This window comes from Scyliorhinus torazame, chromosome 12, assembly GCF_047496885.1.
Source record: "Scyliorhinus torazame isolate Kashiwa2021f chromosome 12, sScyTor2.1, whole genome shotgun sequence".
Classification (NCBI taxonomy): Eukaryota; Metazoa; Chordata; class Chondrichthyes; order Carcharhiniformes; family Scyliorhinidae; genus Scyliorhinus; species Scyliorhinus torazame.
Genome location: NC_092718.1, coordinates 20,837,054 through 20,851,438, shown reverse-complemented (window position 1 = coordinate 20,851,438; position 14,385 = coordinate 20,837,054). Strand labels below are relative to the sequence as shown.

Genomic DNA, 14,385 nt, shown 5'->3' with positions numbered 1-14,385 from the left:
GGATCCAGTGCCTTCAGCCATCTCTTTTGCACTGAGCTGGGCTTCCTCCATCTTTGAGAATAGGTATAGTTGTGGAGCCACCTCCTCCGGTTAATTGTAGAATTGTTGACCATCCTTCATGGCTGGACAAGGCAGTAAGGAAATGGGCAACAGTGTTTTGGTTGGTCAACGTTTGCGTAAAGTCAGAAATACCTTTTATAGACCAACGGTCAAAAGACTCGGCATATATTAATGTACTATTCCCAATTGTACTTATCTCAAAAATTTAAGCGCTTAAGTAACTTCCTGAAAGTACAGCATACTTCTGATGCAAACCTCTGAACAGTTATTTTCATGAGAAACTTTAACGCTGATGTAACAGTAAATGACAGATCAACTACTGTAATTTTTAGCTCCTTTCTTTGTGCATCCCTGGATCCCAAAATACAGTTATCATCATCATGACTAATATGAAGTTGTGATGAAAGATCCATGTGCCCTCCAGACCTCAAGTAGGTAAAAGACACCACATATTGTCCCAGAAAAACAATATTAGAGGTCTTATTCCCAAGTCTGTGCCAAGTGATAATAAGGAGCTGACCAGTTTGGGCATGGAACTGTATTCAAATGATCAGGCCTCATTAACTGATCTCACCCAGGTCGGCATGAATTTGCTCAGCACTCCTGGAGGAATAGAATGGGCATTCCCTCTTCCCCAATCACAATGCAACAACTCCTTCTAGACGATGCCCGTGTTGAAATAGTAAACAAACCGAAGCATAGCAGCTGCCTGTGCTGTCTAGTACCCTTACGTGGGTCGCATAATAAAGAATGGCCACTACAGCCAGGTAGCAGGTGACTGGTGCTGATGGGACCATATTCAAGAATCTCACATCTTCCAAAGAGGTAGAATATAGACAAAAAATATACATTTATTTGATCATTATGGTGAACACAACCGATGGTTCTTTTAAGAAGTAATTGTGCAAAGGGATTTATAAAATGACTAATCTGCCTTCAAACTAGAGTATTCCTTTGCCAGATTTATAACCGGACCCTGTTCACAAGGAGTGGGTTAAACCAATCTATATCAGACAATAGCTGGTCACAGGAGGAGATCAGTGATCCAAACCAGCTGTCCAGTTACCCTGAAGAACCATTATATCAAAGAGCACATCTGGATGAAAAGAACTAATCCTAGAAAGCTCACTTCAGCTGACAAAAGGGTTGGTTCTAATGTAGGAACTGAGCTGTGAACAGCCAAGGGCCAGAACTGAAGCACGGGTTTGTTTCCTGGCGTAAGGCTAATTATTTTTCTTTTTAAAAAATAAGCAGGGGTGTACCCCCCCCCCCAAAAAAATGAGGTCACCCATTCAAGCATGTTTAAAGGGCTGCATTTGAAGCTGGCGATTACGCAGAAAATAAGATTAAATTTAAACCCGAAAATTAAAAAGGTTTTAATAAGAAAAAATTTATAAATGCATGTCTTGCAGAAAAATAGCTGATTAATCTTCGTCACTTTTGTTTGCCATGCTGTGTAAGCCTAGCAAGAATTCTCACAGCTAAATACAACGGCTTGCCTGACAAGGGAGGCTTTCACAGGCAGCAGTGACGTCAGTTTAGGGCAGAGCTATTCCGAGTGCTCTGCTGCAGGCAGCGCTGTTACTACGCAGAGAGCCAATCACAATCCAGAGCACAACCTTTGAACTCAGCTACATCATCACCAGCTTCCTGTACTTCCTAACTACACTATGCAATGCAGTATGTCTGTCTAGTTATGCAGCGTAAAGCAGAGCCATTTTGTCTCTCTGAAGTTGGCTGTTGCTGACTAAAAGCTTCAAAAAGACAGCTACACTTGCCCTCTAAACAATACACCAATGCCTTCACTTTGCACAAAATAGCCTGACACATGCACACAGGCATCCAGCTAGCCACACAAGTTAATTTAGTGGGAGAAAACTAAGAAAAACCCTTGAAGAAATGTTGAAAACAAGCTTTGCACAAGTCATTTCTACCTTCATAAAATGGCTGCCAAATAACTGACTGGATTCCAATGCAAGAAACACGACTGCACAACTTATTTGGAACAAATACAGGATCTATCTCCAATCGCACGTTCCCCAAGTGAAGTATATTACCATGCCGACAACTCCATATTTATATTTGGGTCAGCTTTTTCCTGAAACACAGTATACTGCACAATAGAAATTAAACATTCTATTCTCCCTTCACAAGATTTCTAGATGCTCCCAGATGGAACACAAAAAGGCTGATATCATTCACAAGTGGAATCCGAGAATGTAATTATTGCTCATTCTGCCGAGAATATTTTAATCACATCCACATAGAGCCATATTCCTGGGTAGTTATTTTATTGGTAAACATTTATTACCAGCAACTTTACGGAAACAATCTATGCATTGTACTTGGTTAGTCCTCATTTCCAGAAGCACGAGTTCAGTTCAAACTGAATGTTTAACTGTTTTCTTCAACAGTTCGGTATCAAAGTACAGTAAATCTATACGAACATCCACACTTTTGCATTTATACTGAAATGGTTCATAACTTCCAATCCATGCAATAGCATATAACTCACCATGGACACTGCTGGTTAAGATCAGAATGAGAAAATGAGACGATGAAATTTCAGCACAACTGGTAACCCAGTGGTAATAAGCTTAGAGAAGCCTTTATAAGGCACCCCCACCACCCCAGAATAAATTGCAGAAAAATACAGCAAAATTGCTTATAAAACCACTCACTTTAGAAACATGTTAATGATCAGCAAAACTTTTTTTTTAAATTACAAACATTGACAGCTGCAGTGAGATTTGAACCCACCATTGCAGAATGTTCCCAAACAATTTGTTCACCACTACCCTTGCAATTGTATTTACCCAAGGGATCACAATTTAAATTCTCCTACTCCAAATCAGTGACAAGTTATATAAAAAGGTAGGTCGATGACCACAGGAATTGGCTAGGTTTTCTTTTACAATTGTGGAACGAGAAAAGCAGATGCAAGCAGTGCACCTGCAAGCAAAAGGGCATTTTTTGCTATGATTAACACCCCCCACCACACCCTTCTTTTGAAAATTAAACCATTTTAACAACTGAGTAAACTGTCCAGCATGCAGAATGAAAGCCCTGTTGTGGATGTTGGATCTTGGAAGTCGCTAATTCTATCCAAACTGTATCTGAATGTTCAAAGATGGAGCTCCTGGAGTTTAGTTCAGCCGTTAAGAAATTACCCATCAATGCTGTATATTATATTGCGATGCGTTTAAAAAAAAAAAATTGAACTTTCTATTAAAAAAGATGGGACGTAACCACTACATTTTATAATTTTCAAGACATTTTGTGGACTTACCAGCAATTTTTAACATGCACGTCTATCTCAACTCTGATGACCTAGCTGATCGTCTCACCATAACTCAGAAAAGTGATACAACATTGTGCAATGTTCCACAAGTGATTGTGAATTTCTACACTTACCAAACACAGCAGCACGAGTACCATTTGCATTAAACATTCCAAAGGCAGTGAAACATCCCCAGAATATGATAAACTACTCGCTGTGACAAACCATCAACCCGAAACAAACCAAGGATGGCGAATTGATTTGACACAATGTACCAGTGATGTGTAAGTGGTCATTTTTTCAGGCCATGTAATGATGACACCAGAACCCAAGGTATGATCGGGCAACTTTATTTACACAAGATTGTCTTTTTTTAAACAAGCTTTGTCTGCAAGAATGAACCCACACCTGTAGCTGTTTTGAGTGGCAAAATTAGACAGACATTGGAGCTCATGGAGTTTGGGAGTGAAGGCTCAGGTTTGGGACACCATTGACTGTGCCTTGTTGGAATGATCAGATGTTTCCCTTCCAGATGTTGATCCAGCATGGACAACTTCAATCATCATTCCTTCTGTGAAGCGGAGGAAAGGCAACTGGAAAGAATCTATCTGCCAGCAGCAGATAACACACTTGGGATCTCAAAGCACCCAACAAGCATCTGGAATGGAATTCAGAGCCCTCCAGATACATGCATGCCAAATTCCAGATTACTGGTGGGATTTTGCAGCAGGTGGAGTAAATCACAGCAAAGGATCTTCTTGCCATCCAAAACGCTACCCCACAACATCCCATTAGATAGAAGGTGGATTGATTGGCATCAGTGCTTCATTACAAGCCACTGTACATCCATAATTGCAAAATGAACCCACCAAACAGCAAATACCACCTAAACTGGGAAGCATGGAACTTTTGGTTAACAGCTAATGGTTACAATTGTTCAAGCCACCAGGTTGACCTTAATTCAGCATGAAAGCTCCACACAGTGCAACCAGTCCAAGATCAATCCCACCATAATAGGGAATGAAACTTAAACCTCAGGTGACCACCCACGGTAAAGGTCCACCTGCCCACCTAGAGCAAGTCCCAGGAAAGGCCATTGGAGACTAGTTTCACTGAAATCAACAAAAATCTAAATGCACTCATCTTAAAAGGGGGGAAAAATGAATATTGCATCTTTAGTACAATGAACGTTTTTAAAAATAAATTAACAGCTGACCACTTCCATCTTTTTGTGAATTATGTTCAATCTCAGTTAAAATACCTTCACAGTGGGGTATGTTGATGTCAGAGAAACAAAAATCTTCAATGATCACATTAAAAAACAGCAACCAATAAATATTACTTTCACTGTGGAAGGAACATCTTTATAAGGATGACACCATATTAGTGTTTCACTCAACAAAAGCAAGTGAAATTCAAATATTGTCAATTTATTAACTATGCTGACTGAAGAATTTGTATATTTAAAGATGATTTTCATAGGACCCACAAATTTACAAGTAAACAAAATGTTCTAAATCCAGGTTAATGTCTTTTAATTAAAACTCCATCTATTGCCAGGTGTCTGTTAGGCAATAGTATCCATTGACCTGTTAAAAGTTCAATTATTAAAAGTTATAGAATCCTTTAGTAAAAAGTTCCCACAATTTTAATGCCATTCAGAAATATTTTTCATTTTTGCTGTACAAATGCATCATCTGCCCAATATCATGAAATTAGCTGTGATACATGTCTATAAAATTGGAATGGAATGAAATGTTGCAAAGTAATTAAAACAATTATAGTAAAGTTTTAAAAAGGTGTATTCACAACAATAAACATCCTCAAGAAAGGCAAAAAGTATTTCAGGCACACGGGACATAGAAGCATAGAAGCAACAGCCCAGGCATATAGCACATACATTATTATTCCAATACATAAGATGGGGACAGAATCACAGTAAACTTTTCCCCAAATTGTAATAAAAATTTATAAAATACCCTAAGACATACAGTGAAATGGTGTGGTGTTGATAAAAATACAGACAAAGGAGCAACTTTCCAACAGGCACTTCCTAATTTATCTATAAATATGAATTTTTTTTCATTCATGCAACTTTTTGTAGTATATTTACTACAATTTACTTCTATGGGTTTACTATGGGCACCGAATCCTCAAAGTCTCAACCCCGTCTGCATTGTGAGTAAAATGGTGCATTGCAGCAACAGCAACGACAAGGTCATCTTACTACAGCAACGAGAAGGGAAAGAATATAATGCCTAGAATGTGAAATAAACAACAAAAGTGGACTCGACAGCTTTACATTGTACTTGCACTGCTGAATATAGGCCCAAATGGCATATCATAAGTTGGGAGAAACTGCGAGCAGAAAAAAAACAGGGTGGGGCTTTTTTAAGGAATCTCAAGGTCATCGATTAAAGATTATGGGGGGGGGGGGGAGAAAGGATAAAAAAAGAATCGGTTGGGGGTGTTAGGGTGGCAGGCGAGCGGTGTTCCCCCCCAGCGAACGAGGTAGATCAAAGAAACCTCCCCCCCCTCCCCCAACATGAACGGGGACAGAAAGTGGAGCGGGTTCGGTACCTGGAAGCGTTGCTGCGGTCCGACCCGTCTGCTTCGGGGGCTTTATCCTGGCTGGACATCGCGGCGAGGAGGAAGGTTTTTTTTGTTTGTTCTGGGGTTGCACGTGGATCGGCGGATCTGCCCTGTCAAAGTTGCTGGAAGGCAGGCTGCTCTGCCGGAGTCAGTCAGCTGCTGGCTGGTCGAGTTGGAAAGCCCTGACGCAGCATCGACATTGTTCGGGCGCTCAGCAGCACCGCCGTCCCCCTGTCTACAACAAACACACGCAAATCATTTTTTTTGGGGGGGGGGTTACACAAAGATAAAGAGGGAAAACAAGAAAACCGAGGTAACCCGAGAGAGAAAAAACTTGCAACAATGCTTTTTTCCCCTCTCCTGCCGAGGGGGAAAAATAGCTACAGTGTAACCGATTAATTCCGTAATGCAGATTTTACATTGTTTTTAAAAAGATACAAGACATACCTGTTCCATGAATCTCTCTGCCAGGCTTCCGGGGGGGGGGGGGGTAGCTGCACACACACACTGGCTCCGTCGACCAAACTTCGCCAAATCGAAAGCGATTGCCTCCCTCTTTCTCCCCACCTTCCCCTTCTCTCTGGAGAATCAGTCTCAAAAGCTGCAGTTTTTCTTTCTTTTCCTCCTCCCCCTTCCTCACTCTTTTGATCGGTGGTCCCACGCGTTAAAAAAAACAAACAAAAACACACACACAAAAGTCCTTCAAAAATGGAGGTGCGCCATGTCTGCAAAGCTCAAAAACAACGACATCTGGGATCGGTCCGCTTGCCGGAAATTTTTTTCTTAATTAAAAAAAACACTCCCTCCCTCAGCTACAAAATATATATACATTTTTTACAAGGGAGATTTTTTTTAAAATTCCAATTTAAAAAAAGCCACCGGTTTTCTCTGCACCCTGGCTTTTGAAAGGGGTACACACACACACACCTCTGCTAGTTTTCTTTTTCCCTTTTTCTCTCTCTCCCCCCCCCCCCCCGAAACAACCACCACACTCTTTCCCCCCCCCCCCCCCCCCAAGGAGCGGTCTGGCGGCGGAAGTTGCGAAAAGTTGCATTAGGTGTATTGGAAGTGCAGTGAATCTCGCCCAGCCACCGCCGCCATGGAGCTTCTTCTCAGCTCTGAGGCTCCTTTCCCTCGCCTTTGATTGACAGCCACGACGCTGCGAAATAATTACAACATTTTTTTTTTCCCGGACTCAGGTGATGGACCAAGTGGAAGACCCACCCCTGCCACACACACACACAAATGGGCTTAAAGGTAGACTTGATTCTTGGAACAGTTAGCCCTCCCCACGCCTTTCTGTGCTCTACCCCAACCCACACACACAATTTTCTCTCTTGTCCATTTGCAACTTCCCTCCCCTTTAAAACAATCTTATTCTTTGTCCTGTCTCTTTTCAAAAAATATGCATCCATGGATAAAAAATACTTCCTCCCGTGGCCGGAAGTGGATTCACAAGGATATTTTCTTCATTGTATACAAGGGGAATGGAATGTAAATGTTTTTTTTTGGGGGGGGGGGGGGTGAAATGGAATATAAATATTGGGGAGGGTGGAGTTGGGGGGTGGGGAGGGTGGAGTTGGGGGGTGGGGAGGGCAACTCCACTCTGACTCATGGTACGGTTACATGAGCCTCCCTCTTTCTGAATGATCAAGACATTTTTTCAATTATATCATCTTCTGGCTAAATATTCTCCATTTTAGTATCAGCGAATGTTCTAGAAATAATCTCTCGATTTCAGTCATCTTCCATTTTCTTTTACATTTCAACAGCACATCCATTAGAAGGTCCTTTTCTCTGTTCTCTTCCCCCCCCCCCAACCAACAAAATGATAATTTTTGATTTTCTTGAAGTTTGATAAATCCAATGGCTTGAACATAAATGCCTGGGTTTCAAGACAAAAAAACTCATCAACGGTCCATTGTCCTAGTTTATACACAATGGATAGATTGGGCGCTGAGTGACAATGTTAAAGAAAATCTTCGACCTACATAGTCCCAGAAAAATCCCAACACAAAATTTCAACTGTAATGATTTCCTCAATGACATTCATGGTCCACTGGGTGCAACTTGTTCAACTGGTGTAAAGCAGCTGGCCCATTTTCTTCTTGCCAACTGAAGATGGACCCTTGAAGGGCTTGCAGGACTGGCCAACAGAAATGTTCTTCTTATGAGTAAATCTGATGGATGCCATAAATGGATAGGTAAGAAATAGCAATGGGCCAGAGTATTTAGGACAGGAATTAGGTGCCATGCACTTGCTACCATGGATGCCTTGAGAGGTACCCACTGTTGCAGATGTCCTATTTGAATGGTATGGCTCTTTAAAGCTGCCAGGTTTCCGTTTAAATGAAGTTATCAGCTCATCCTTAATGTTCATGAAGACGATCAAAAGTTTTATTCAATCATTTGTAATTATGAAGTTTGTTGAGGTGGCTCGTAATAATGGTGGATGTCGAAGGGCTGGCCATTCATTTTGTTATTTACATAGAATTAGTGGTGCAAGTCACCATCATTTCCAGATGTTCACAGGAATGATATTAGTCCATCAATACTAATTTGGACAACTTGAACGCTTCAACTCATCTTCAGGCTCGTCAAGATTTCAATTTAGCTGCAACCAAATGATTACACTTCCATCTTCTAGACAGTTCTTCACAGACAAGGAGGTAAAGGAACAATAGTTTCCTATTATCTTCGAAGTGTCCTTTTTTATTAATTATCAATTTCCCTCCAATGAAGAGAGATTCCTCCAGATGGTAACCGGTGAAAATTTTCGTGAACACCTTCCAAGATGATTTTGGTCAACTGTTCATGAGAAACATAACATATTCCACTATTTTTGTGATACAAGTATTTTCCTATGGATAGTCAAATAGTTTTATGTGAAATCACAATTGGCAACAAGTTATTTGCAAGCGAGAACAAAAGCGATTCCTAAATATTAAAAGCACCAATGGCATAAGTAAATCCTAAAGGCACAACTGGGCAGACACATTGTTTTCATTTCCTTCCCATGTCCAGATTCTAAGCATGTACATTGTGTCATTTCCAACAGCTTTCCTTGGAGGCAACATCAAACTTTGTGTCATTTTCTTTTAGAGACCAGAATCATGTAGAACCCCAATTAGTAAACATGTGCACCAAAACAACATGGCAAGATACTTGTCTCTGGTCAAAGAACAAAAAGCTGTTGAACCTAATCTAGTCAGCTTTTTTAACAATACGCCAACCAATTCACTCAAATGCACTGAATAGCAACCATTGTAGACAACTTCCAACTCATTACCAGATTTCAGAGTTGAGCAATACTCGAGCAAGATAGATTACCAGTTCCTGCACAAGTTATATACTCCTCCATTACAACAAGAACACTTAAATAAAAAGGTACTTAATTGGCAGTAAAACATTTTGGAACATCCGGAGGTTGTGAAAGGCAGTAATATGAATGTAAATGCTTATTGATGTATTACTATTCAACACGTTCTTTACTTCAATCTTTTCTTTGCCCTTTATAATATTCAGCTACATGCTTTTTCCAAGGGTTTCGGATCAAATTTGTCTTCTTCTTCTCTTCCCCCCCCCCCCCCCACTAATTTGGTCTCATGCAAACAGTTTGATCAGGCTACCCGTTTTACATTACAACAGGAATTGCAAGAACCTGGGTAAGCCAGCATCTCTGCAATAATACTTCCATATTATAACATTGAACATTGTGACCTCTGAACACAATCTTGTTCAAAAGCAGCGATCCTCAAAATTTCAAACCTGCCACAACCATGATGAAAGGCAGTACCTTTTTACCCTGTAAGGATAGTTCTAGGCTGATCAAAATAATACAGTTTTCTTCTCTCGGGTTGCATACAATAAAATCAGTTGTTTACACTTTTGTAGCATTGCTGCAATGCACAGGTCTCAACAAAATGCTACCCAGTTTACTTTCACATTAACATGTTGGATGATATTAATCTCAAACTGGTAGGATTGAATTAAAAACAAATCCTAGAAAATACCGCAGTAAGATTTTGGGGTATTATTGCTTACCCCATTGAAGATGACAACATCTCACATTTTTTCTATTAGGAATCTGATAATTGCCACACTGAATATTACTGTGGGGTAAAATGCAAACATGCAGCACAATCCTCTGTACAAGCCCACAAACACTCCACTGCACAAGCTAATTCACATGAAAAATGAATCAAATAATCTTTCCTTCTGATTACTATTTACCCAAAATCCTACAAGTGGAAAATGAGCAGCACAGCCCTTAAGAATACCAAAGGTATTTTACTCGTCCATGTGTAGGATTTTTTTTTTTTACTAGCGTAGATTCAGATTTTGTTCTCAACATTGTCCAGGATAGAGAGACCCAGAAATCTCAAATCCACCAGAGGCAGAAAATAACACAAATTGTTCCAAGAATGACAACTGAAAATTATAGATATGTCCACATCGCATTCAAACAGAGAAGTGTGAAAACCAGAAAACAATTCTGGTCACGAACTGGCATGGTTGTGATAGTCGGTTAATCCAACAAAATTCAACTTCAACATTTGATGACCTCCTGAACTCTATAGAAACAGCAGCATTCCTGAACGGTTCTTGTACAGTTTAATTTCCTCAGAAGGTATGTTCTATGGTAGCTTTATTAGCAAAGTTGGGGGATAAAACTTTTAGCTACTATAAGATAGGAACTGGCCACCAAAAAAGTTGAGGGTAAGCAAAACAACATTAAGCCCATTTATTACAATGAACTCTGTAGAATCATCTTTTACCAAGTATTATCAAGATGGTCATGATTAAGTATTGAGTATTATCTTCCTCAGTCACTAGGCTTGTCCTTGGGATGTTGAGATGCACATAAATAAATTAATGGCTATTCCACACCCAATACTTTCCTTGGAAAATGTTTTTGAAGTAATTTGAAGCAAGATGAACAAAGTACACAACCAATTAATATTGAAAAAAAGTATATTTATTTTCAAAATAAAGAGTTATACACAAATATGGAGGTCAGATAGAATGATACCGAAACAAAAGAGAAATTTACTGTCTGAATTTCTCCAAATATTTCAAGATTTTAAAAAATATAAATTATATTACGCAATTTTTAAATACGAGTTGCAGTGGCATATAGCTAAACTAGTCAATTTATATCAACTTGATAAAAAGGCGTTTTTCTCAACAGGCAGTGGTGCATCAATTATTTTCACAGCTTGCAAAGCTTTTGTAAACATCAACAAAGTCAATTCTCTTGATTCACTGGAGGGATTATTTCTTGGTCTATTGTTGCAAAGTTAATGTACTCCAATAGCCTTGCTATTGGATCAGTCTATCGTTTGCTAAGCGGCAAAGCATTCGATAGTCCACTTCTTTTATGTCCAAACAAGTCAAAGACAAGGCAGGTGCCATCTTGGTCACATACTGGTGGTCCCCACATGCGACAGTCCTCAGTTGAAAGGTTTCTTTTTAAGAAAGAGAAAATCTTGGTGTTGATACGAAATTGGAATTGCAGGAGCAAAACATTTATTTACACTATACTGGTAACATCACACTTCACGAAGGACAAGTTCTAGATTTCCTAAGTTGTATAAGACAACGGTCTTTTCTATTCTGACTGAGCCTAACTTTTCTTTGTGTTTGCAATCAACAGATCCAAAACATCAACTATTATTGTCAAAACACTCAAAAAATTGAACAGAACACCTTACCTTGTATTGTGAAGTCAACACATTGAATCTCAGATGATTACTAATTTTCTTTTACCTCCGGTTATTCCAGTAGGTACCATTTTATATGTTATTTAAATTTCATATCAGAGCAACACAAATAAATTGAGAGCACAAAACCATTTTTCATTGAGGACAGTCATATTTCCAGAAAAATCTGGAATAATCACATACCATATTATGATGCAATGTTCTAAAACACATTGTGGAAACCACAATTATCTTTGTGTGTTATCCAAATTTTAACATTTAGGAGGGAAACAAATCTATTTTACTTGCAAAACAAAAAATAGCATTCAAACTAGACCAAATCAGATTTGAACTACATCTTAACTTAAACCAGTGGTGTCTGCAAAGTCTATAATCTATCATACAAATAATATAAACATATATTGTCACATTTTTGCAAAGCACCAACATTTTCTAGCCTCAACGGATCAGCAGTTCACCAACATCTGAGCTAAACAAATTCAAACAAGCCAAAACTTCTCACATATTGATTTCCATTATAAGTTTGATGAATACAGTATTACTAAAGTGAGATGTTAACATCACAGTGAGATGTTAACATCTCAATGACCACAGCAGAGTTTAGAAATAAGTAGCTTCTCACTGAAAATTATTACAGCCAGTCCAATATGCTCTGTTTAAACCGTAATCCATCAGTAATGTGCAATGCGACAGCCCCAGTCCACATATTGGTACATTTCCCACAGTATTTCTGATTTCAAACGGATACAAATCTTGTCTGCACTTGGCAAATTTGCTCAAGTATTCCACGTTTTTTTTTTTATAAAGAACGGGGTAGAGGGCAAGTGAGATGGTGAGAAAATTTTCCTTCAGTTTATTTCTTTCCATATCAAACTGAAGATAGAAAACTGTCTCTCAGAACTGTGACAATGCTGTTCTGTAAACATAGGTAAATATGTGCGGGAAGAATACCCCAAGCAAAAGGTATTCAGCCAAATTATCCTACATTCCTTTTATCCAAACATGGTCTTAGGGCGGCACAGTGGTTAGCACTGCTGCCTCATGGCGCTGAGGACCAAGGTTCGATCCCGGTCCTGGGTCACTGGCCGTGTGGAGCTTGCGTGGGTCTCACCCCCAAAAAAAGATGTGCAGGGTAGGTAGATTGACCATGATAAATTACCCCTTAATTGGAAAATTGAATTGGGCACTCTAAATTTTAAAACATGGTCGTTTTTCTGTTTTCCAGCCCCAGTTTTGCAGGCATCAGGAACTTGGGAGCAGAAACTCAAGGACTTTAATCCAATCTCTGCAGAACTGTATGTTGATTTTCTAAATGCATTAACCACCAAATCAGCGCTTCTGTACATCTCAAATAATTCTCAGAAAATTAATGGCACATAAAGTCTATTGTCCTTTCTGTTCTCGTGCAGTGATCTTTGTTCTTTTACCATTTTAAAAACCGAATAATTCAGAACCTTTGTGCCTACTTCTCACCTTTTCTCCAATTAAAAAAATCTTCTATGGAGTCTACAGATTTTTAAAGAAGTAGTCTTCCTTCAGTAAATTGAGTAGTATTTTTGCACGATGGAAGCAAAAGGTTGACAAACCTAAATGAAAAATCCCACATGTAACCACGAGTGCCAAACCACTGGCTGCTACCTTTGCCAATTCCAATGAAACCAACCATTTTCACTTACAAGTGATTGCAGATTATTGGAAGACTGCTGAAAAGCACAAGTGAAAACGTACTTACACCACAGCTGTTGACTACATTCCAGCCTGTGCAACACACAATTGGGATGACTAATTATTGTCAAAGCTACCCCCAGGAATAGCAATTATTCTGCTTCAACAACTGTCATTATTTGAACCCCAAGATTATAGTGAATTCAACTGTGATTCCTCCATGACTAAAACATCGTGAAAATAAGTAATTTACATTTTTTTTAAAAGAAAAGATTCTGCAACTGAAAGTTGATCAATACTAAACGAAAGGCTGATAAGAATTAATGCAATAAAAGTTCAATTTCCTCATCCCTTATAACTCTACCAACTTATCTTTTAAAGGAGAATCTATCTGGCCTTTAATATTTTATACATAACTAATGTATCACTCTTGATTTTGTTTGCTACCCATTATTAATTCTCCTCCATTTTCATTATTTCTCACATTCCCTTTAATTACATTAAACAATTGAAATCATGATTCCCAACTTTAATTGTATATTTCTTTGTGCATCTTTTAATACGCTTCTGCTTGGACCTTGGTATTTTTTCACCTCCTTATTTAGCCATTGAAGTCCTGCACAGTAGAAGGACGTGGAGAAAAAAGACTGGCAAATATAACTTGGGTGGTAGCATTTTCAGAGAATTGGTAAAACTGAAATTAGCCTTTGGTCTTGTGCTTCGCCTTAATCCCTCACATTTTAATTTCCCATTTATTATTTTCATAACTCCAAAATGTACTTCTCTGAAGTCCAGTATAATACTAGATTAAACAAAGACTTTCTATTGAAATACAACATTATAATTGACCTGAAGTGCAATTTGAAAAAAATAGTGGGACAGTACAGAAGGAAAACAATGCTGTATTTGCATACACGCTAGGCTAATTAGTAGATGGCTTTGGTGAACTCAGCCAGGGCATTGAGGCCAAAGAGCTTCCAGGATACAAGGATAGGAAGCTATATTTATGAGAAAGACTTGTGATAATGGAACAAGTTCCTCAGGAGAAAAAGAGATAGAGGATTA

General features: G+C 39.0%; 2 protein-coding genes across 6 annotated transcripts in view; both read right to left on the bottom strand.

Annotated features, from left to right (window-relative positions):
- Positions 1-6,899, bottom strand: part of chd2 (chromodomain helicase DNA binding protein 2) — a 104,006-nt gene extending 97,107 nt beyond the window's left edge. For all 3 annotated transcript variants that reach the window (XM_072470515.1, XM_072470516.1, XM_072470518.1), the window contains exons 1-2: positions 6,380-6,899; positions 5,921-6,167 (exon numbers count right to left, since the gene is read on the bottom strand). In XM_072470515.1, the coding sequence (XP_072326616.1) occupies positions 5,921-5,979 (59 nt within the window). In that variant the 5' untranslated portion in view covers positions 5,980-6,167; positions 6,380-6,899. The remainder of the gene's footprint in view (positions 1-5,920; positions 6,168-6,379) is intronic.
- Positions 6,900-10,892: 3,993 nt separating this feature from the next.
- Positions 10,893-14,385, bottom strand: part of ctc1 (CTS telomere maintenance complex component 1) — an 89,953-nt gene continuing 86,460 nt past the window's right edge. For all 3 annotated transcript variants that reach the window (XM_072470512.1, XM_072470511.1, XM_072470514.1), the window contains one exon: positions 10,893-11,400. In XM_072470512.1, the coding sequence (XP_072326613.1) occupies positions 11,255-11,400 (146 nt within the window). In that variant the 3' untranslated portion in view covers positions 10,893-11,254. The remainder of the gene's footprint in view (positions 11,401-14,385) is intronic.